The following is a 22477-nucleotide window of genomic DNA, read 5'->3' on the forward strand; positions in this document are numbered from 1 at the left end:
CAAAATTTATGTTTTATCAAATAAAAATTAGGGCCTATCTTTTTTTTTAGTTTGCAGGGTCTAATACACTATTAGAAAAACATAAACCAAAAATTACATATAATTCAACATTTAATATTTGAAAATAAATGGGAAAAAGTAGAATCTGGGATGAGTAATAAGCCTTACAAAGTTGAGGTGGTGACAGATTGATTTGTTTGTTTATTGATTGGCAAGAGATGAGGGGATGAGAATTTTCCTTACACAAATTTGGCAGTTTGAAAAGTTCAGTTGTAATTGTGTTTTTTTTTTTTTTATCTGAGTGCATTGTGCATAAGTCATGGTGTTTCAAGCAAATAGGCTTTTATCAATTCAGGGAGAGAAAGTCAGTTTCTTCTGGTGACATTCATAAAATAGTCCTTGAAATGACAGTGAAAAGATTTTGAAAGACCTCACCTTCCCTAATTATGATTGCAAAAGGGAAGTCAGATTCCTGATATTTTTTCCTATGTCACTCAGCTTCAACTTGAAGAAGTGGCTATTTTCTTCTTTCTTGTCTGTATCAACCAACAGCTGTCAGGCTTCATCAGCTATAATGACAGCTGACATTCTTGGGATTTACCAATTGTTTATAGTATGGTCACATAGACAATAAATTTCTTATTATTTTGCAGCATTGGACATTTTTCCACCATGCTGATGACATTTTAAATATATTTGTCCATTTTCCCAAATTTTAACTGAAGAAAACCTTAAGAATTTATACTTGAGGACTAAAGTGTGACTGCCAGTTATCAGGTCAGTATCACCCCCATCCCCATCCCCACCCTCATACCACCCCCAGGAATATCAGTGCCATACTAAAACATAATACAGTTTTACTATCGTTCATTTATATTTCAGACAAAAAGTTCTGCAATGTGTTGTGTGTTAAAATTAGATTCAAATGTAAAGGACAGCAAAGAACTAAATTCTAATATTTATAAAGAATGGTTATAGGAATATGCGAAAACAGACCTCTTGGGTTTGAATTACACAGCTGTGGCCCTTTTTTTCCCTCCTGTGTTGTATTTGTATTTATTTCATGTAGACACCAAGCTAAATAAGTTGATACATTAGCAAAATGTTCCAGATATTAAAATTTGTGTGCAGAAGTTATTTACAAGTGTAGAGGTAACATGAATATTGATCTTTATGCCATTGACAAAGAATAGAATTTTTTCTTGCCTAGGCTAGACTGTTTTATAATTAAAGTGACTTAAGATTGTTTCAATTTCACTCTTTTATGAGGATGTATATTTATCACAACAGATCAAAAACTGTGATTTAGGTACAATCTGTTTTAGTTCTTTGTATATTTACCTGTAATTTTGATTTAATTGATTTCTCTAACAAGTAATTCTTGATTTTCACTCATGAAAGCTTAGAATGGAACCATGAAGGACTTTAGAGACTATCTAGTCTGTTTTATTTTACCTGTGAGGAAACTCAATGCCAGAGCAACTAGGTAATTTTTTTTTCTCAAAGCCATATAGCTGTTTAGTAGCAGAGCTGAGACTAAAATTCTATACTCTTCACTCCCGGCCTATTATATTTTATTATATCACACTGCATCTTTAAGCCACAGTTTTTAGATTTCTAAATGAGAATATTTAAGGAGTATAAAGATACTGAAGGAAAAAAAAGTAATATGTGTAAACACTATCATTTTTAGCTCTATTCCTAGTTGATTTACTCAGTGCAGTTGGTATTTATGGAGCACCTTTACCAAGTGCCCATTATTCTGCTTAATATCAGGGGAGGGGTGAAAAAAGGAATAAAATGATAGGATTTTTTCTCTGCCTTATGATCTCCTTGAGAGAGATGAAAACATGAAACCATCAGGAATTGGGGGAAGGATTTCATCTAAGAAACCAGTGTGACTCAAATGGTAGTTTAAATTCCTCATCATTATTCACTCCAGGATGCTATCATCCTTCTTCATTTGTGGTTCCCAACTACAGAAGGGCAGCCAAAGTCACTTATTTCTGAAGTAATTGATCTTGGCTGCCCCCAATGTTGGTAATGCCTTTCTTGGAATTCTTTTGGAAAGTGAGAGAGGATAGTAGTTCTTAATAATTAAACCATTGATCAGCTTCTATCAGGAACTTGGCAAGATGTTTTATATTTATTAACTCAATCTTTACAACAGTCCTATGAGTTAGATATCATCATTTCACTTTCACAGGTAAGAAAACTGAGAATCAGAAAACTTGCCCAGTCACACAACTAGGAAGATGTTGACCTGGCATCTATCTGACTGCAAAGCCATGTGTTTTTTCCAGCATACCATCTTACGTTAAGTGTAGCTTTATTAGGTTTGTTGTTTTTTTAATTTTTTTTTAGCTCTTATTTTTTTTTTTTTTTTTTTTTTTGCGGTACGCGGGCCTCTCACTACTGTGGCCTCTCCCGCTGCGGAGCACAGGCTCCGGACGCGCAGGCCCAGCAGCCACGGCTCACGGGCCCAGCCGCTCCGCGGCACGTGGAATCCTCCCGGACCGGGGCACGAACCCGTGTCCCCTGCATCGGCAGGCGGACTCTCAACCACTGCGCCACCAGGGAAGCCCTAGCTCTTATTTTTAAAGTAACTGTTGTGAGCGCTCTCTAATACTGAAGTGAGAATGTGAGAATCGCTTACTAGTCGCTGACCCTCACCAGTTAGAAAGTTAGCAGTTAGAGCTGAAGTTACATTAAACATGTTTTACCATGTGGCAAAAGATTTGTACAGTGTGTTCTGGAGCAACATCTAACAACACAGTGAAGTATGCATTTTCTACACGCTCTCATTTGCTTAAAGGCAGTAGCTCTGGAAGGAATCAATGCCTCTTTTGTGTGCCTCCTAAAATTTAATGTGCTCATAGGAGTTGGGAGTTGCTGGAGGGTGTGTGAACTAGTCATGTTGTGATTCACTTTAAAAAAAAAAAAAAACTATATGAGAGTGGCAATTTAGAAGTAAAGAGTGAGAGAGGGAAAATAGTACTTGCTGTACTTTAGAAGTTATGAAATGTATCTTACCATACACAATGGTCAGAAGATCCTTCCAAGATTGTACACCGTCTAGCTTCTATCTATGTGTGGTTTGTGAGAAATTAATCTTATGGAAAGGACTGAGTTTGTGCCATGTAATTTGCCATTTAACATATTTTAAAAGATGCAAGATTTCATAGAAATGTGAACTTGTTAAGTCAAATAAATTCAGTTTATAGTAGCCTGGCCAATTAAGATGTTTAAACAATGTATTTTAAGCAGTCATTTAAAAGTACATTTGTACATGGTTGCATTTAAGTCTTATTTTACTATATGAAATATAAATATTGTGATAGATGTTCTCTGTGAAAGTAGACAATTTAAAAGAAAAATTTCTCCCATACTCCCACCAAACATTATCTTTGCTCAAATTCATTTCAGCCAGTTTCAGAGGGATCCCACAATGTTTTATATACAGTTTTGGAATTTAGTTATCTAAAACTGGGATATCTTTTCGTGGTCAAACAATTTTTCATTGAAATAGTATTCATTGTAACAAAATTTTACCTGAACTTCTAGTGAACAAAATTAGTGATTAATTTTTTCTGAGACCTTCTAGGATGTTTGTATATATGCCTGGAGGAAAAATGATAAAAATTTGATCTTTGTGAATGGTGATGAAATCAATAATTAAAATGAATTTTATTTTCTGTTACTGCTCAGTTTATGATTAACTCAGAAAGTTCTTATTTTTCCATTTAATTATAACCATTTCCTTTCTTAAAGTATTTTCTACTCTAATTGTTGCTCTTTTCTTATCTGTCTCACTTTATTTTTTCTTTAATAGTATCAAATTAACTCTGTCTTCTGAAGATTGTCTGATTATTGTCCTTGTTTTAGGCTTTCAGGATGAATCTGGAAAAACTCAGCAAGCCAGAACTCCTAACACTATTCAGTATTCTTGAAGGAGAGCTTGAAGCAAGGGACCTTGTTATAGAAGCTTTAAAGGTATGTTTAAAAAAAAAAGAGAGAGAGAGAGAGTGGTCATCATATATTTGAAAGCCATATCATTGGTTAACTAGGATATTTCTATAGCCCCAGTTGAAGTTGAGGGGCCTGGGTATATATATCAATACTTGCTATAGCAGCCACCTGTATGGTATGATTTTGGGACACTGATGAAGCCTTTCTGCCTCCACATAGTTCCTTTAGTCTCTCTACCTGATGTCTAGACTTTGAACTTCATTCTTTAGCTTAGTAGCGTTAGCTGTTTCTGAATGCCAACCCCTTGAGAACTTGATGAGACCTGTTTCCTAAAAAATCTATATACACGCATATACCATAATTCAGGATATAATATCTGATAGATCAAGGACCCCATTAAGACCGTGAATAGATTCCCTACATCCCAGATTATAAATCCTTACTTTTTTTTCAGTATTTGATATCTGTTAAAATACACGGGGCTGGGGGGTGGTAGATGACAACTCTACTTTCCACTCAATTTTGCTGTGAACCCAAAACTACTCTAAAAAAGTCTACATAAAAAAAAAAAAAGATCAAGAGGGCATAACTCCTTTAAAGGGTCTTGAATCTTTTACACCTTGGTAAGGATGTTTCCCAATCTGTCTTGAAATCAGGTTTGGAGAGGGGAAGAAAAGAGCTTAAGGCTATCTGTGTGAGTAGTAGGAAAATGATACCCCCATAGGTGAGGAGAAATGGCCAAAGAAGATGAGACTTGGGCATGCTGAAGAAAGCATAGTCTCTGCCGAAAACTATTGCTTTTTTGTTTTCCCTTGGAGCTTTGTAATGTGTGATAAGTGATTTCCAGTGGTTTCATTTCTCTGCAGTGCATGAGGCAGTTCCCTTCTGGTATGGGGGTAGAGTCTGACTTATTTTCCTTTTCCCACTTACTTCAGTCTTGTTTTGCATGGTGTCCCTGGGGATCATCTGTTTATGGCTTTGACACATGTCTAGTCACGTGATAAAGTTCATTGCCCGAGTCTTTGCCTGTCGTGCCACTGAGCATGACTGTGTGACCTTGGTAAAGTCATTCAGTCTGTCTGAAACAAAGCTTCCTTGTCTGTATTAAAAAGAAATGATTAACAACTAGTATTTCTGTGTAACATTATAATTTGCATGGCATTACAAATACTCCAACAGTGTAGGATTCATTTCTTCTTCTCCCTTTATTTATATTTTCTCAGTACATATCATGTACCCCATATCCAAGGAACAGTCAGTAGTAGCTAATCATTTGAATTGATGTCTCTAGTGTGCCCTCAACAGTGCCTGACTTTTCAATGACTCCCTTGCCAACATATATTACATAAAAATGTTCCCTCTGCTTGGTGACTCATTTCTGCCACATCCACCGGTCTTCCCCTTTTGTCACTATTGGGGATTTCTCATCCTTTCCCTGTACGTCCCTGAAAACTATTCTATTTCTCATAACCCCATCCCACTATTACCAGTAGTCCTAACCTGATTAAACCCAGGACACCCTCCCATTTATTTTCACATGTTTATCTGATCGATCAAGAGAAAAGAAAAAGAAGGGTTGAGGAAAGTTTGAGTTCATTCCTAATCCTCACTCCTAATGCCTGTTGTTTTTCCTACTTCCTTCCCTTCTTCTCATCTGAGACCTCTGGCTCTCCTCTCCACAGGAATTATCAGCCTAGACCTGGAAGAGTTCCACTGCCTAGGCTGAACTAGAAAGTGCATTGTTCGTGTCCTTTTAGAGCTCAGAAAGCATTTTCCAGGAGCAGCATTATTATAAATAGCAATCCGATTTTAGAAAACTACAATAGCTTGGCAGCGTGTGTTAAATAAATAGCCTCACCTGAGGATCTGTCCCTGTTTACACTGGGACTCCAGGAAGAAGTTTCCTGTAAATATTGCAGTTGACTTATACAAAAACTTCTGGGCCTCAACCCTCTCATAATTGGGGTAGGGGTTGGGGAATGGCTGCCTCTAACAGAAAAATTAGAGGATGACCTTATTTTTCTCTTTGCTTTTTAGCTTTAGAAATGATACAAACCTGTGGAGCTTTATGTTTGTTTTATTGAGCATATAGATGCTCAATAAATAGTTGTTGAGCAGATGAAATATATGCCATTGTTTTAAAAGATTGCCATAATATTTCAAAATGAATGTTGTGAACTATTAAATTTTACAGCCTGCCTTATGTGTGCTTAAACAGACTGCCTTCTGGTTTTAATGTTAGCAGATGCTAAGGTGCTTGTTGCATATGTTTTCCTAAAAAAATTTTTTTTCTGCGTGAATCCAATTTTAGTTACTTTAGGCAGCTTCTGACAAGTTGAAAGAGCAGCTTCAGAAGCAAGAGCTATAATTAAGAGAGCATTTTGATATAAGATACCATTCAGAATCAGGCACAAGTGTTGTATTTAGTCTGTGCATACAGCCTATAAGTGGTAAAGTTCAAGTTCTCTTCTGAGGCTTAAACTATAGGCAGTTTAGGTGAAATGAATAGCTTCACCAGAAGTAATACATCTTTAAATAGTCTATTGTTAGATAAAATAAGTAGCAGCTGGGGGTCAAAATTGTTTCAGTCCTTTGAGAAAAGCAACTGCCATACCAGATTCTTAAAGTTAAAATGAAATTGTTTTATTTGTGGAGTAGGTTTTTGTTTTGGCTTGGGTTTTTTTGTTTGTTTTTGGTTCTGTAGTATGTCAAGATTTCACTGCATTCTTTCTATATAGCTCTTGCTTAGCAACAAACACTTGCTCTTCTTGGACTAATATGACAGCTCACTAATTTTCTTCCTTTTAGTATTCTTTCTTAATTCATGCTTAGTTGATTGAAAAGGTTTTGGTCTTTGTCCTAAATAGCTTTGATTGGTTTTTCCTTTATGTTTAAGTAAAAAAAGCTTATCTTTTTTCTCCTTACCTTTAAAAGAGATTTTTCTTGGACATAAAATCTGTTCTTTAATCTTGCATCTCTGAACAAAACCATATGGTTCACTGTTGCTGTTAAATAAATAGTAGGTCACATTGGCAAGGGTTAGATTTATATAAGGATGTATTATAAAAGTTCCTGTAATTTGTAAGTAAATCCTACCTATAAAGTTATAATTGTAAAAGAGCTTCATTCATTTTCCAAAATGTCTGCAAAGTTTCAGATTGCAACTACACCCTTGTAGAGCCCCCATAATTCTTTTTCTCCCCAAAATTTTACAGAAGAGTGAGCCTCCTCACTCTTCTGTTGCAGCCTAGACACGTTTGGCATAGAGCCAGAGAAGTCAATAGAAAATAATGTAATATTCAGCCTCTTCTGTATTTGAAGTCTAATTGTTACAGAGGCCATTTATACAGTATTTGGTCCTAATTGAACTTTATATAAAGTGATTTTCTATTTTAGGAGGGATTACATCAGAGAAAACTTCATGAAAGTCTCTCCCTTTGACCTGACCACTTTATGTTCATGAATGAGAACACTATGGGAATCCCTTCGACAGTGAAAACAGATTACATTGCTCATGAACTGTCCAGGGGAGTTTGGGGTGGAACCACACAGTTCAGCAAGAGAGGCCCGGTTCATTAATTCTAAGAAAATCTAGGAAAAGCTTCCCAGCAGGGTCTGAATTCTCTAGAAGAAGATGAGGGAACCTTAATTTTTTAAATTTGGGAAATAGATTTGACTGCCAATAAAAAGTCAGATTAAATAGTTTGAGTCTTCCACATTGGGGATATTATATCTGCATGTGTCAGATCTGATGCAGACTACACTTAGCTATGACTAAGTAGAATCTACCCTGTATTAGTATCATTTTATTTTAAAGCATTCTTTAAATTGCTTCTGCAATAATAAATGGTAAAGTATTACAACTTTCACATAGAATTAGCTAAAAGAGTCTTGAATTCCTTTCCACTGATACCTCAGTCATAAAACAGGTATAACTCTTTTAACGTCTAGGATATAACTTTGTTGGTTTTGGCCAAAGGCCATTGGAGAATTCCCCAGGCAAGAAAATTTACAGACAAAAATGTTGTAGACAGGACAAAGTTAGAAATATATTTAGAGTATGAGACTGTAATATTTAACTACTGTGAGTTTTTTAAACAGCCAGAATTAAAAATAAAAATCTAAATGTTACATATGTGCCTGTGTTAACAATAAATGATTTACGTTTGCCAAAAATATTCTTAAAATAATAATGATTATAAGGATCTTGTGGCAGTGCCAAAAATATAGAACAAACAAAAGTTATGGAAGGTGCTGTGGCTCAAGAAAAATACAAGTTCACTGTAGGTTGAATCTGACATCTGCTTTTGGTCATGGCCTTGTGCTTATTATGGAAGCAGATTATTATAAAGGCTGGTCTGAGATGAGAAAAGTAAAATTGAATTTAGCAAAAAACATGCATTGTCCTATACTAGTAAGCTTGTCAAGTGTGTTTGCATTAAAAAAAAGAAAAGATCCATAAATATACTTAAATGTACTCAAAGTTGAAGCATTCTTTGTCACCCATAAGCCTGGACCTAACAATTCTTTGACCAAAAAAAATGATCCCATTTTGATAGATGTTTTTAGGAAGAGCTTTTAGGATTGGAGTAGGTAGTTTAAATCTTTAATAAACATCACCTGAACATAAGCTTATAACTGAAAGGAGTCCAGTTTCTGCATGGATAAGAACTGGGATATTAAGAAGCAAGTAGAACTTTATTTAGGGAATTGAATTATGGCATTTTTAGATTTACATTCATAGCCTTTACTATGAAACATGTTTTAGAAGGGAATTAATCAGTGGCCATTTGGGGCCAGTTTTTATGTGTTTTATATAGTTGGAATTGCTGATACTTTTTATTCCTACTCTCTGAGTAATGTGCATACATGAAATCCTAGCTTTTCAAAAAAGAAGCATAAAGATAATTACTAGGCACTCTACAAAACTATCAACTAGAACATTCAGTTAAGTGTAGCTGTTAAGAGCATGAGCTTTCATATCAGACATACCTAGGTTTGAGCTCTGCCATTTAATTGCTGTGTGATCATAGACCAGTTACTTACCGGGTTAAGCTATATGGTAGAATGGTACGGTTATCACAAGAATTAAATGAGATAGCACACGCTAATCGACATACTCATTGCTCATTTACTGTTAGTTATTATTATTAGAACATAAGTTTTAAAGTTCTTCCATTTAGGAACAAAGGTATATTCCATAAAGCAAGATGTACTGATAATATGCTGTCCTTCATAAGAAAGATGAGCATTTTAAATTAAATCTTTGTTATCAGAAGGGCTTGCACTGTAGCTTGTTTTTCTTATGGGAATTGATGGTTTTGAGTTGATCCATCCCCACTCTCACAACCAAAAGCATGTATTTTGAGACAGCTGGCAAGGGTTATGGGTGTACTGTGGGGCATGGAACAGATGTCATACTGCATTCCCTTCTCTCTCTCTTTATAATGAAAACAGGAAATACAGACACTGGAAACTTTTCAAATTGATTTTTTTTTCCATTGATTTCTTTGCTTCTCTATTGCTCGATTTGACATATTTGTTATATTTTGGTTTTTTTATTTCACTTTATTGAGGTAAAATTGACATACAATAAGCTGCATATATCTAATGTATACAAATTGATGTTTTGATATACATATCCCACATGAAACCATTACTACAATCAAGATAGTACACATGGGGCTTCCCTGGTGGCGCAGTGGTTGAGAGTCCGCCTGCCGATGCAGAGGACACGGGTTCGTGCCCCGGTCCAGGAAGATCCCACATGCCGTGGAGCAGCTGGGCCCATGAGCCACGGCCGCTGAGCCGGTGTGTCCGGAGCCTGTGCTCCACAACGGGAGAGGGAGGCCACAACAGTGAGAGGCCCGCGTACCACAAAAAAAAAACAAAAAAAAAGATAGTACACATATCCAACACCCCTCAAATTTTCCTTGTGCCCCTTTGCAACCCCTTTAGCTAACCTTCCCCACACACACACCCCCACCCCAAAACCACTAATCCTCTAGAGATTAGTTTACATTCTCTGGAATTTTATGTAAGTAGAATCATACAGAATGTAACCTTTTTTGGGGGGCGGCCCGGTTCTTTGACTCAGCATAATTATCTTGAGATCCATGTTGATGTTGTATTGATAATTCATTCCTTTTATTACCAAGTAGCGTCCATTGTATGTATGTACCACAGTTTGTTTTGTCTGTTCATCTGTTAGTGCACATTTACATTGTTTCCAGTCCTGGACTATTGCAAATAAAGCTGCTGTGAACATTCATATATAAGGCTTTGTATGGACATGTGCTTTTGTTTCTTTTGGATGAATACCTAGAAATGGAATGGAATATGTTTAACTTTTTAGGAAACTGCCAAACTGTTTTCTAAAGTAGTTTTACCATTTACATCCCACCAGCATGTATAAGAGTTCCATTTGCTCCACATCTTTACCAACACTTGATGTGGCCAGTCATTTTAATTTTAGCGTTCTAATAGGTATGTAATATCTCATTGCAGTTTTAGTTTGCATTTCCCTATTGACTAATGATGTTGAGCATCTTTCCATGTGATTATTTGCCATCTGTGTTGTTTTCCTCATAAAATATTTGTTCAGATCTTCTGTCCATTTTTTAAATTGAGCTGTTTTCTCATTACTGAGTTTTGAGCATTCCTTATATATCTGGATTCAGGTACTTTAATACGCCTTGCAAATATTTTCTCCCGGTCTGTGGCTTGTCATTTCATACTCTTAATTGTATCTTTTGAAGAGCATAAATTTTTCATTTTGATGAAGTCTAATTTATCAATGTTTCTTTTATGGATTTTGCTTTTAGTATCACATAACTAAGATTTAGTGTCATATAAGAAATCTTTGCCTAAACCAAGGTCAGAAAGGTTTTCTCCTATATTTCTATAATTTTATAGTTTTAAGTTTTACACTTGGGTCTGTGATACAACTTCAGTTAATTTTGTTATATGGTACAATATATGGATCAAATAAAAATTTTTTTGCGTATGGATATTCAGTTGTTCTAGCCCCATTTGTTAAAAAGACTGTCCTTCCTCTGTAGATGGCCTTGGCACATTTGTCACAATCCATTTTCTGTATATTTTGGGGTTTATTTCTGGACACCCTGTTCTGTTTCATTGCTCTATTTGTCTACCTTGATGCCCATACTACATTGTCTTGATTACTGTGGCCTTTTATGAAAGTCTTAAAATTAGGTAGTGTTAATCCTCCAACTTGTGTTCTTTTTGAAAGTTGTTTTGGTTATTCATGGTTCTTGGCATTTCCATATAAATTTTAGAATCAGCTTATCAGTTTTTCTAAAACTCCTATTCAAATTTTAATTGGAATTGCATTGATTCTATAGATCAGTTTGGAGAAAATTCACATCTTAACAATATTGTATTTGCTGATCCATGAACATGGTTACTTCTCTCCATTTACTTAGATCTCTCAGCAGTGCTTTATAGTTCTGATTGTATAGGTCTTTAACATCAGTTTAAAGTCAGATTTATCACTATTTCATATTTTTATGATTATTATAAATGGCATTGTTTTAAATGTAAATTTCTGATTGTTTATTGCTGTTATACAGACATGAAATTGAATTTGTATATTGATCCTTTATCCTGCAACCTTCCTAATCTCACTTATTAGTTCTAATAGCTTTTTTATAAACTTCATTGAATTTTCTACAATCATGTTTGCAAATAAAGACAATTTTACTTATTTCTTTCTCATCTGATTGCCTTTCATTTCTTTTTCTTGCCTTATTGCATTGGCTAGAACCTCTAGTACAATGTCAAGTAGAAGTAACGTGGATATCTTTGTCTTATTCCTGATCTTAGGGAGGAAACACTCAGTCTTTCATCATTAAATATGCTGGCTGTAGGTTTTCATAGATGTTCTTTATCAGTTTGAGGAAATGTCCTTCTATTCCTAGTTTGCTGAGAGTTTTATCAGGAATGGATATTAGATTTTGTCATGTGCTTTTCCTGTATTTATTGAGAACTTAATTTTTTTTTTAAGATTAAAATCTCCAAGGTGTATTGTTTCATAGGTGTTATTAATATTTATACCTTCACCCCATTTATTAAGCCATTTCAGGTAACTTCAAGTTCATAAATTTACAGTGAGGTTATAGAGCCCAACCAGGATGGGACAGAATGTGTTCCAAGTTACGGGGGGACTGCAGGGCTCCTCAGTGATATCTCCCGTGGAGCACCTGTGCTCCACTGTTTCTTCCTGCACATCTGAATGTGACCTTTCGGATTCTCTGGCTGTGGCTGATTTAGTCTCCTGATTCTAATCCTGTGCTGCTTTGTTGCACAGAAGGTTGATCCAAGCTTCCAGGCCCCCTCTCTTCTTAGGCCTCAATTATGTACTGTGAGGTTCAGGATAGCTGGCCAATCTGAAGACTGGGAATGCTTGCTTAAAGGAGGAACTGCCATTCTAGCATAAACTGTCCTTAATCCTACAGCAGAAACTGTTTTCATTCTGGGAATGGTGAGTCCTAGAAGATCATGACCAAGAAGCAGATGTCCTAAGGGGCTTCCTCTGAGAGTTTATCCCCAAGAGGGAGCCATGTGGCCACCTGCTTTCTATCACATTTCTAATAGCTGCTCCATTTCCTCAAGCGCTGTTGTAAAATCATTTACTTTACTGTTACATAAGGTCTGTTGTTGCAGGAACTGGGCCCTTTCTTCTTTCATCTTCAGCTTTAGCTTTAAGACCTATCCTGGGTTGAGGCCCTTGCTCTCCAAAACTGCCAAACAGTTGTCCTGAAACTTCCCCAGCAGCTCCACCTTTTAGGTCAGGTCCTTTAGCTCTCCCTGAGTTTCAGTCAACTTTTGGTGCAACTGCTTGTTGATGGCCTCTAAGAGCTGGTTCTTATCCTTGAGCTCTTCCTGTGATTTCAGTTTACTCAATAGTTTGTAGCTCTTCCTGGTGCCAGTGTCTGTAGCTTTAACCTGCCCATTCTCTCGTCTTGGCTTGATGATTTTTGTAACATCGTTAATCTGAACCTCTTGAATGAGGTTCTTTGGACTTAACAGGAAAAAGGTTCTTAGAAGTGGCTCACGTTTGTGCATTTGTGGGCAGGCCACTGCTGATAGCACAGAGGAGGGCTGCAGGGTGTACACTGTCTTAACCACTCTGGTCATCATAATGAGGTGGCACTGCTGGGGCCTAGGCACCTGCTGCTTCTGCCCTCAGGCCTCATCTGAGAACTTAATTGGTTTCTATGTCCTTGCTGTTTTTCTGAAATATTGTCTGAAAAAGGACTTCATCCCCTTTCTTATTGACCTTCTCTTAGATCAAGTACATTGATGTGGAGTAACTTTTTCAGCTTTGTTCTACAGCTTTTTAGAAACTAGAATTCTCTAACTTTATAATTTTGTGGAGTAGAGTTTAGTAATTAAATTATTTTCCCAGTGGCAAAAGTTAATTGTAAAGTAAAAATCATAAATATTTCCAAAAGAGAAACCTGAAAAAAAACCTCTGCTGCTTTAATGAACTGCTCTCCTTTAAAGCAACTTTTATCCTTTGACTTTAATCGTTTTGATAGTTTATTGGCTTCTTATGATAAATAATTTTTCCAGAGAAGGAAAACAACATGTACATTTTTTTCACCTTCTGACAGAATATTATTACCTCTTTCCTAGGAGTAACAAAAGCAGTTTATCTATTTGAAACAAGCTTAACTATTATCTTTTTAAGTTAAATCATTTAAATTGTGTTTTAGTATATCATATCAATAGTCAGGAAATAGACATCAAAATGCACTATTCCTTTATTATTTCCCAGAAAACATTATTTTTCTCAGTGTTAATTTGGACCACAGGAAGAAAATTTATTTTAAAGGAGGCTGTATTTATTACTGACATCCCCTATATCTGAATGCAGCTCCAGAGCCAGTTATTGAAGAATAGGTAGAAATACTTTTATTTCTCTTGTGCTTTTGAATAAAAAGAATTCAACATTGGTTTCTTTTATTGAATTTATTAATCTCAGGACACCTTTTTATTGAGGAGAGTTGCTGCAGTCTATATGGTTTTATGTGAAAGTATATTTAGAAAAAAACATCTTCTGTAAGTTACTTCAGATTACCCACCAAACATCCCATGATAACATAGTTATATTAATCTAGCTCCAATAACTTCTTTATAAAAAGTAAACTCTTGGTTAATGGCTATATAAATTGGGTGGTACAGCCACATGGTGGACTATTATGTGGCTATTTAAAAATATGATGCAGGGCTTCCCTGGTGGTACAGTGGTTAAGAATCCGCCTGCCAATGCAGGGGCCATGGATTCGAGCCCTAGTCTGGGAAGATCCCACATGCCGCGAGCAGCTAAGCCCGTGCACTACAACTACTGAGCCTGCGCTGAAGAGCCTGCGAGCCACAACTACTGAGCCTGTGTGCTGCAACTGCTGAAGCCTGCATGCCTAGAGCCCGTGCTCCGCAACAAGAGAAGCCACAGCAATGAGAAGCCCATGCACCGCAACAAAGAGTAGCCCCTGCTCGCTGCAACCAGAGAAAAGCCAGCACACAGCAACGAAGACCCAATGCAGCCAAAAATAAATAAATTTATTTTAAAATATATATATATATATATATATATATGAGGAACTTCTAATGACATGTAGTATTCCTACAATGTAATGCTAAATTTATGAAGCAGATCATAACATTAAATATATCCTTTAGAATCGAATAGAATAAAATACCTAGGAAATAAACCTACCTAAAGAGGCAGAAGACCTGTATTCTGAAAACTATAAGACACTGATAAAAGATATTGAAGACCACACAAACAGTTGGAAAGATATATTATGTTCTTGGATTGGAAGAATCTGCCTTGTTAAGATGACCACACTACCCAAGGCAATCTACAGATTCAATACAATCACTATCAAATTACCAATGGCATTTTTCACAGAACTGAAAATTTTTTTTTAATTTTTATGGAAACACAAAAGACCCCAAATAGCCAAAACAATCTTGAGAAAGAAGAACAGGGCTGGAGGAATCACACTCCCTGACTTCAGACTATATGATAAAGCTACAGCAGTCAAAAGAGTGTGGTAGTGGCATAAAAACAGACACATAGATCAGTGGAACGGGATAGAAAGCCCAGAAATAAACCCATGCACTTATGGTCAGTTACTCTACAGCAAAGGAGGCAAGAATATACAGTGGAGAAAAGACTGTCTCTTCAATAAATGGTGCTGGAAAAACTGGACAGCTACATGTAAAAGAATGAAATTAGAACATCCTCTATCACCGTACACAAAAATAAACTCAGAATGGATTAAAGACCTAAATGTAAGACCAATACTCTAAAACTATTAGAGGAAAACATAGGCAGAACACTCTTTGACATAAATTGCAGCAATATTTTTTTGGATAGGTCTCCTAGAGTGATGGAAACAAAAGCAAAAATAAACAAGTGTGACCTAGTTTAACTTAAAACCTTTTACACAGCAAAGGAAACCATAAACAAAATGAAAAGGCAGTCTATGGAATGGGAGAAAATATTTGCAAACAATGCAACCAACAAGGGCTTAATATCCAAAATATACAAACAGCTTATACAGCTCAATATGAAAAAAAAAACCAACCCAATCAAAAACTTGGCAGAAGACCTAAATAGACATTTCTCCAAAGAAGACATGCAGATGACCAACAGCCATGTGAAAAGATGCTCAACATGGCTAATTATTAGAGAAATGCAAATCAAAACTACGATGAAGTACCACCCCACAGTGGTCAGAATGGCCATCGTGAAGAAGTCTACAAATTATAAATGCTGGAAAAGGTGTTGATAAAAGGGAACCCTCCTACACTGTTGGTAGGAATGTAAATTGGTGCAGCCACTGTGGAGAACCATATAGAGGTTTCTCAGAAAAACTAAAAATTGAGTTACCATATGATCCAGTAATCCCAGTTCTGGGCATATATCCAGACAAAATTTTAATTCAAAATGGTACATGGGGGATTTTCGTTGTGGCGCAATGCAGGGGACATGGGTTCGATCCCTGGTCCGGGAAGATCCCACATGCTGTGGAGCAACTAAGCCCGTGCACCACGACTACTGAGCCCACGCTACTGAGCCCACGTGCCACAACTACTGAAGCCCATGCACCTAGAGCCCTTGCTCCACAACAAGAGAAGCCACCGCAATGTGAAGCCTACACACTGCAACGAAAAGTAGCCCCCACTCACCACAACTAGAGAAAGCCCGTGCAAAGCAACAAAGACCCAACGAAGCCGAGAAAACAAGGTACATGCACCCCTATGTTCACAGCAGCACTATTCACAATAGCCAAGACATGGAAACAACCCAAATGTCCATTAGCAGATGAATGGATAAAGAAGATGTGAGATATATATATATATATATATATGTGTGTGTATATATATATTTCTCCACTAGATGTATACTCAGCCATGAAAAAGAACAAAATAATGCCATTTGCAGCAACCTGGATGGACCTAGAGATTGTCTGTCATACTAAGTGTAAGTCAGACAGAGAAAGACAGATATATGATATCACTTATATGTGGAATCTAAAAAATGATACATATGAACTTATTTACAAAACAGGAATCGACTTGCAGACATAGGAAACAAATTTATGGTTAGCAAAGGGGAAAGAAAAAGGGAGGGAAAAATTGAGAATTTGGGATTAACATATACACAGTATTATATATAAAATAGAAAAAAAACAAGGAACTACTGTATAGCACAGGGAACTATATTCGGTATCTTGTAATAACCTATAATGGAAAAGAATCTGAAAAAGTGTATATATATATATACTGAATTACTTTGCTGTACCGGAAACATTGTAAATCAACTATACTTCAGTAATCAATCAATTATTGTCAGAACAAGTTTTTTAAAAATAAACTAAATACATACTTTAATCTCAATTATAAAGAATAACATATTTATTATCATATATATAATTATATAACGTGTGTGTGCATATATATGTGTGTGTGTATATATGTATGTGTGTATATATATATATATATATATATATATATATATAAAAATGACTCAAGCAAATAGATTGACATTTGTAGTTTGAATGTGGTTGTCCCTGGGTGTGGAATCGTATTATATTTTAATTTTTTTCATTAAAACTTCTGTATTATATATAAATAATTTAAAATCAGAAACATTTGTTTTTAAATAGCAGTAATCTTATACAACAACTTCTTGCTCAATATCTGTTTAGTAAAACTCACTCTAAGAAGGTAACTTAACCATATATTATTTACTTTGTTAGGAAAAGATATTAGAGCTATATAGAACCATAGTTGAATTCTTCCTTTTTTGTTGTTCCTGATATTGTTAATATTATTCTTTTCCAACCCAGTCTAAATGACTGAATTGCCTCTGTCTGAAAAACCTAAGTTACCAAGTTATCCAATAAAAAGATCACAGAGTTTAGGGGGACAAAAAAGAAGGCTGCGATAAAGATATCATACCAGAGTCTAAAGAGCTGTCTTTCAAACTTTTTGTTTTTAACTTCTTTATTGGAGTCTTTCAAACATTTTTTTTAACATCTTTATTGGAGTATAATTGCTTTACAATGGTATGTTAGTTTCTGCTTTATAACAAAGTGAATCAGCTATACATATACCCCCATATCTCCTCTCTCTTGCATCTCCCTCCCACCCTCCCTATCCCACCCCTCTAGGTGGTCACAAAGCACCGAGCTGATCTCCCTGTGCTATGCGGCTGCTTCCCAGTAGCTGTCTTACACTTGGTAGTATATATAAGCCCATGGCAATTTCTCACTTCATCCCAGCTTACCCTTCCCCCTCCCCGTGTCCTCAAGTCCATTGTTTATGTCTGCGTTTTTATTCCTGTCCTGCCCCTAGGTTCTTCAGAACCTTTTTTTTTTTTAAGGTTCCATATATATGTTGTAGCATATGGTATTTGTTTTTCTCTTTCTGACTTACTTCACTCTGTATGACAGTCTCTAGGTCCATCCACCTCACTACAAATAACTCAATTTCGTTTCTTTTTATGGCTGAGTAACATTCCACTGTATATATGTGCCACATCTTCTCTATCCATTCATCTTTCAGTAGACACTTAGGTTGCTTCCATGTCCTGGCTATTGTAAATAGAGCTGCAGTGAACATTGTGGTACATGACTCTTTGAATTATGGTTTTCTCAGGGTATATGCCCAGTAGTGGGATGGCTGGGTCATATGGTAGTTCTATGTTTAATTTTCTAAGGAACCACCATACTGTTCTCCATAGTGGCTGTATCAGTTTACATTCCCACCAACAGTGCAAGAGGGTTCCCTTTTCTCCACACCCTCTCCAGCATTTATTGTTTATATATTTTTAGGTGATGGCCATTCTGACTGGTGTGAGGTGACACCTCACTGTAGTTTTGACTTGCATTTCTCTAATGATTAGTGATGTTGAGCATCCTTTCATGTGTTTGTTGGCAATCTGTATATCTTTGGAGAAATGTCTATTTAGGTCTTCTGCCCATTTTTGGATTGGGTTGTTTGGGGTTTTTTTTCGATATTGACCTGCATGAGCTGCTTGTAAATTTTGGAGATTAATCGTTTGTCAGTTGCTTAATTTGCAAACATTTTCTCCCATTCTGAGGGTTGTCTTTTCATCTTGGCTATGGTTTCCTTTACTGTGCAAAAGCTTTGAAGTTTCATTAGGTCCCATTTGTTTATTTTTGTTTTTATTTCTATTTCTCTAGGAGGTGGGTCAAAAAGGATCTTGCGGTGATTTATGTCATAGAGTGTTCTGCTTATATTTTCCTCTAAGAGTTTTATAGTGTCTGGCCTTGCACTTAGGTCTTTAATTCATTTTGAGTTTTTTTTTTTTTTTAATTTATTTATTTATTATATTTTTAGATGTTGGGGGTAGGAGTTAATTAATTTATTTTTGCTGTGTTGCGTCTTCGTTTCTGTGCGAGGGCTTTCTCTAGTTGTGGCAAGCGGGGGCCACCCTTCATCGCGGTGCGCGGGCCTCTCACTGTCGCGGCGTCTCTTGTCGTGGAGCACAGGCTCCAGACGCGCAGGCTCAGCAGCCGTGGCTCACTGGCCTAGTTGCTCTGCGGCATGTGAGATCCTCCCAGACCAGGGCTCGAACCCGTGTCCCCTGCATTAGCAGGCAGATTCTCAACCACTGAGCCACCAGGGAAGCCCTTGAGTTTATTTTTGTGTGTGGTATTAGGGAGTGTTCTAATTTCATTCTATTACATGTAGCTGTCCAGTTTTCCCAGCACCACTTATTGAAGAGGCTGTCTTTTCTCCATTATATATTCTTGCCTCCTTTATCAAATATAAGGTGACCATATGTGCGTGGGTTTATCTCTGGGCTTTCTATCCTGTTCCATTGATCTATATTTCTGTTTTTGTGCCAGTACCATACTGTCTTGATTACTGTAGCTTTGTAATATAGTCTGAAGTCAGGGAGTCAGATTCCTCCAGCTCCGTTTTTCTTTCTGAAGATTGCTGTGGCTATTTCGGGTCTTTTGTGTTTCCATACAAATTGTGAAATTCTTTGTTCTACTTCTATGAAAAATGCCTAGGGGTTGCATTGAATCTGTAGATTGCTTTGGGTAGTATAGTCATTTTCACAATGTTGATTCTTCCAATCCAAGAACATGGTACATGTCTCCATCTTGTATCATCTTTAATTTCTTTCATCAGTGTCTTATATTTTTCTGCACACAGGTCTTTTGTCTCCTTAGGTAGGTTTATTCCTAGGTATTTTATTCTTTTTGTTGCAGTGGTAAATGGGAGTGTTTCCTTAATTTCTCTTTCAGATTTTTCATCATTAGTGTATAGGAATGCAAGAGATTTCTGTGCATTAATTTTGTATCGATTAGCTCTAGTACTCTTCTGTTAGCATCTTTAGGATTCTCTTTGTATAGTACCATGTGATCTGCAAACAGTGACAGCTTTACTTGTGTTCCGATTTGGATCGCTTTTATTTCTTTTTCTTTGATAGCTGTGGCTAAAACTTCCAAAACTACATTGAATAACAGTGGTGAGAGTTTACACCCTTGTCTTATTCCTGAATTTAGAGGAAATGGTTTCAGTTTTCCACCATTGAGAACAATGCTGGCTGTGGGTTTGTCATATATGGTCTTTATTATGTTGAGGTAACTTCCCTCTATGCCTATTTACTGGAGGGTTTTTATCATAAATGGGTGTTGAATTTTCTCAAAAGGTTTTTCTTCATCTATTGAGATGATCATATGGTTTTTCTCCTACAGTTTGTTAATACGCTTTATCACATTGATTGATTAGCATATATTAAAGAATCCTTGCATTCCTGGGATAAACCGCACTTGATCATGGTGTATGATTGTTTTAATGTGCTACTGGATTCTGTTTGCTAGTATTTTGTTGAGGATTTTTGCATCTGTGTTCATCAGTGATATTGGCCTGTAGTTTTCTTTCTTTGTGACATCTTTGTCTGGTTTTGGTATCAAGGTGATGGTGGCCTCGTAGAATGAGATTGGGAGTGTTCCTCCCTCTGCTATATTTTGGAAGAGTTTGAAAAGGATGGGTGTTAGTGCTTCTCTAAATCTTTGATAGAATTCACCTGTGACGCCATCTGGTCCTGGGCTTTTGTTTGTTGGAAGATTTTTAATCACAGTCTCAATTTCAGTGCTTGTGATTGGTCTGTTTATATTTTATATTTTTTTCCTGGTTCAGTCTTGGAAGGTTGTGCTTTTCTTAGAATTTGTCCATTTCTTCCAGGTTGTCCATTTTATTGGCATATACCTGCTTGTAGTAATCTCCCATGATTTTTGTATTTCTGCGGTGTCAGTTTTTACTTCTTTTTCATTTCTACTTCTGTTGATTTGAGTCTTCTCGCTTTTTTTCTTGATGAGTCTGGCTAATGGTTTATCAATGTTGTTTATCTTCTCAAAGAACCAGGTTTTAGTTTAATTGGTCTTTGCTGTCATTTCCTTCATTTCTTTTTCATTTATTTCTGATCTGATCTTTATGATTTCTTTCCTTCTGCTAACTTTGGGGTTTTTTTGTTCTTCTTTCTGTAACTGCTTTACGTGTAAGGTTAGGTTGTTGATTTGAGATGTTTCTTGTTTCTTGAGGTAGGATTGTGTTGCTATAAACTTCTGTCTTAGAACTGCTTTTGCTGTATCCCATAGGCTTTGGGTAGTCGTGTTTTCATTGTTATTTGTTTCTAGGTATTTTTTGATTTCCTCTTTGATTTCTTCAGTGATCTCTTGGTTATTAAGTAGTGCATTGTTTAGCATCCATGTGTTTGTATTTTTTACAGTTTTTTTCCTGTAATTGATATCTAGTCTCATAGCGTTGTGGTCAGAAAAATACTTGATACAATTTCAATTTTCTTAAATTTAGCAAGGCTTGATTTGTGACCCAAGATATGATCTATCCTGTAGAATGTTCCATGAGCACTTGAAAAGAAAGTGTATTCTGTTGGTTTTGGATGGAATGTCCTATAAATATCAATTAAATCCATCTTGTTTAATGTATCATTTAAAGCTTGTGTTTCCTTATTTATTTTCATTTTGGGTGATCTGTCCATTGGTGAAAGTGGGGTGTTAAAGTCCCCTTCTGTGATTGTGTTACTGTCGATTTCCCCTTTTATGACTGTTAGCATTTGCCTTACGTATTCAGGTGCTCCTATGTTGGGTGCATAAATATTTACAATTGTTATATCTTCTCCTTGGATTGATCCGTTGATCATTATGTAGTGTCCTTCCTTGTCTCTTGTAATAGTCTTTATTTTAAAGTCTGTTTTGTCTGATATGAGAATTGCTATTCCAGCTTTCTTTTGATTTCCATTTGCATGGAATATCTTTTTCCATCCCCTCACTTTCAGTCTTTATGTGCCCCTAGGTCTGAAATGGGTCTCTTGTAGGCAGCATATATATGGGTCTTGTTTTTGTATCCATTCAGCCAGTCTGTGTCTTTTGATGGGAACATTTAATCCATTTACATTTAAGGTAATTATCGATATGTATGTTCCTATTCCCATTTTCTTAATTGTTTTGGGTTGTTATTGTAGGTCTTTTCCTTCTCTTCTGTTTCCTGCCTAGAGAAGTTCCTTTAGCATTTGTTGTAAAGCTGGTTTGGTGGTGCTGAATTCTCTTAGCTTTTGCTTGTCTGTAAAGGTTTTAATTTCTCTGTCAAATCTAAATGAGATCCTTGTGGGTAGAGTAGTCTTGGTTATAGGTTTTTCCCTTTCATCCCTTTAAATATGTCCTGCCACTCCCTTCTGGCTTGCAGAATTTCTGCTGAAAGATCAGCTGTTAACCTTATGGGGATTCCCTTGTATGTTATTTGTTGCTTTTCCCTTGCTGCTTTTAATATTTTTTCTTTGTATGTAATTTTTGGTAGTTTGATTGATATGTGTTTTGGCATGTTTCTCCTTGGATTTATCCTGTATCGGACTCTCTGCACTTCCTGGACTTGATTGACTATTTCCTTTCCCATATTAGGGAAGTTTTCAACT

The 22477-nt window shown here is 36.3% G+C and overlaps 1 protein-coding gene and 1 pseudogene across 1 annotated transcript in view; one reads left to right on the top strand and one right to left on the bottom strand.

Annotated features, from left to right (window-relative positions):
* Window positions 1-651: 651 nt before the first annotated feature.
* The window catches only part of CTTNBP2NL (CTTNBP2 N-terminal like), a 52622-nt gene continuing 30796 nt past the window's right edge, over window positions 652-22477 (top strand). The window contains exons 1-2 of the mRNA XM_065890601.1: window positions 652-777; window positions 3886-3993. Of these exons, the coding sequence (XP_065746673.1) occupies window positions 3895-3993 (99 nt within the window). The 5' untranslated portion in view covers window positions 652-777; window positions 3886-3894. The remainder of the gene's footprint in view (window positions 778-3885; window positions 3994-22477) is intronic.
* LOC136135420 (small kinetochore-associated protein-like) lies at window positions 12571-13185 on the bottom strand (annotated as a pseudogene).

Source organism: Phocoena phocoena, chromosome 1 (assembly GCF_963924675.1).
Source record: "Phocoena phocoena chromosome 1, mPhoPho1.1, whole genome shotgun sequence".
NCBI lineage: Eukaryota > Metazoa > Chordata > Mammalia > Artiodactyla > Phocoenidae > Phocoena > Phocoena phocoena.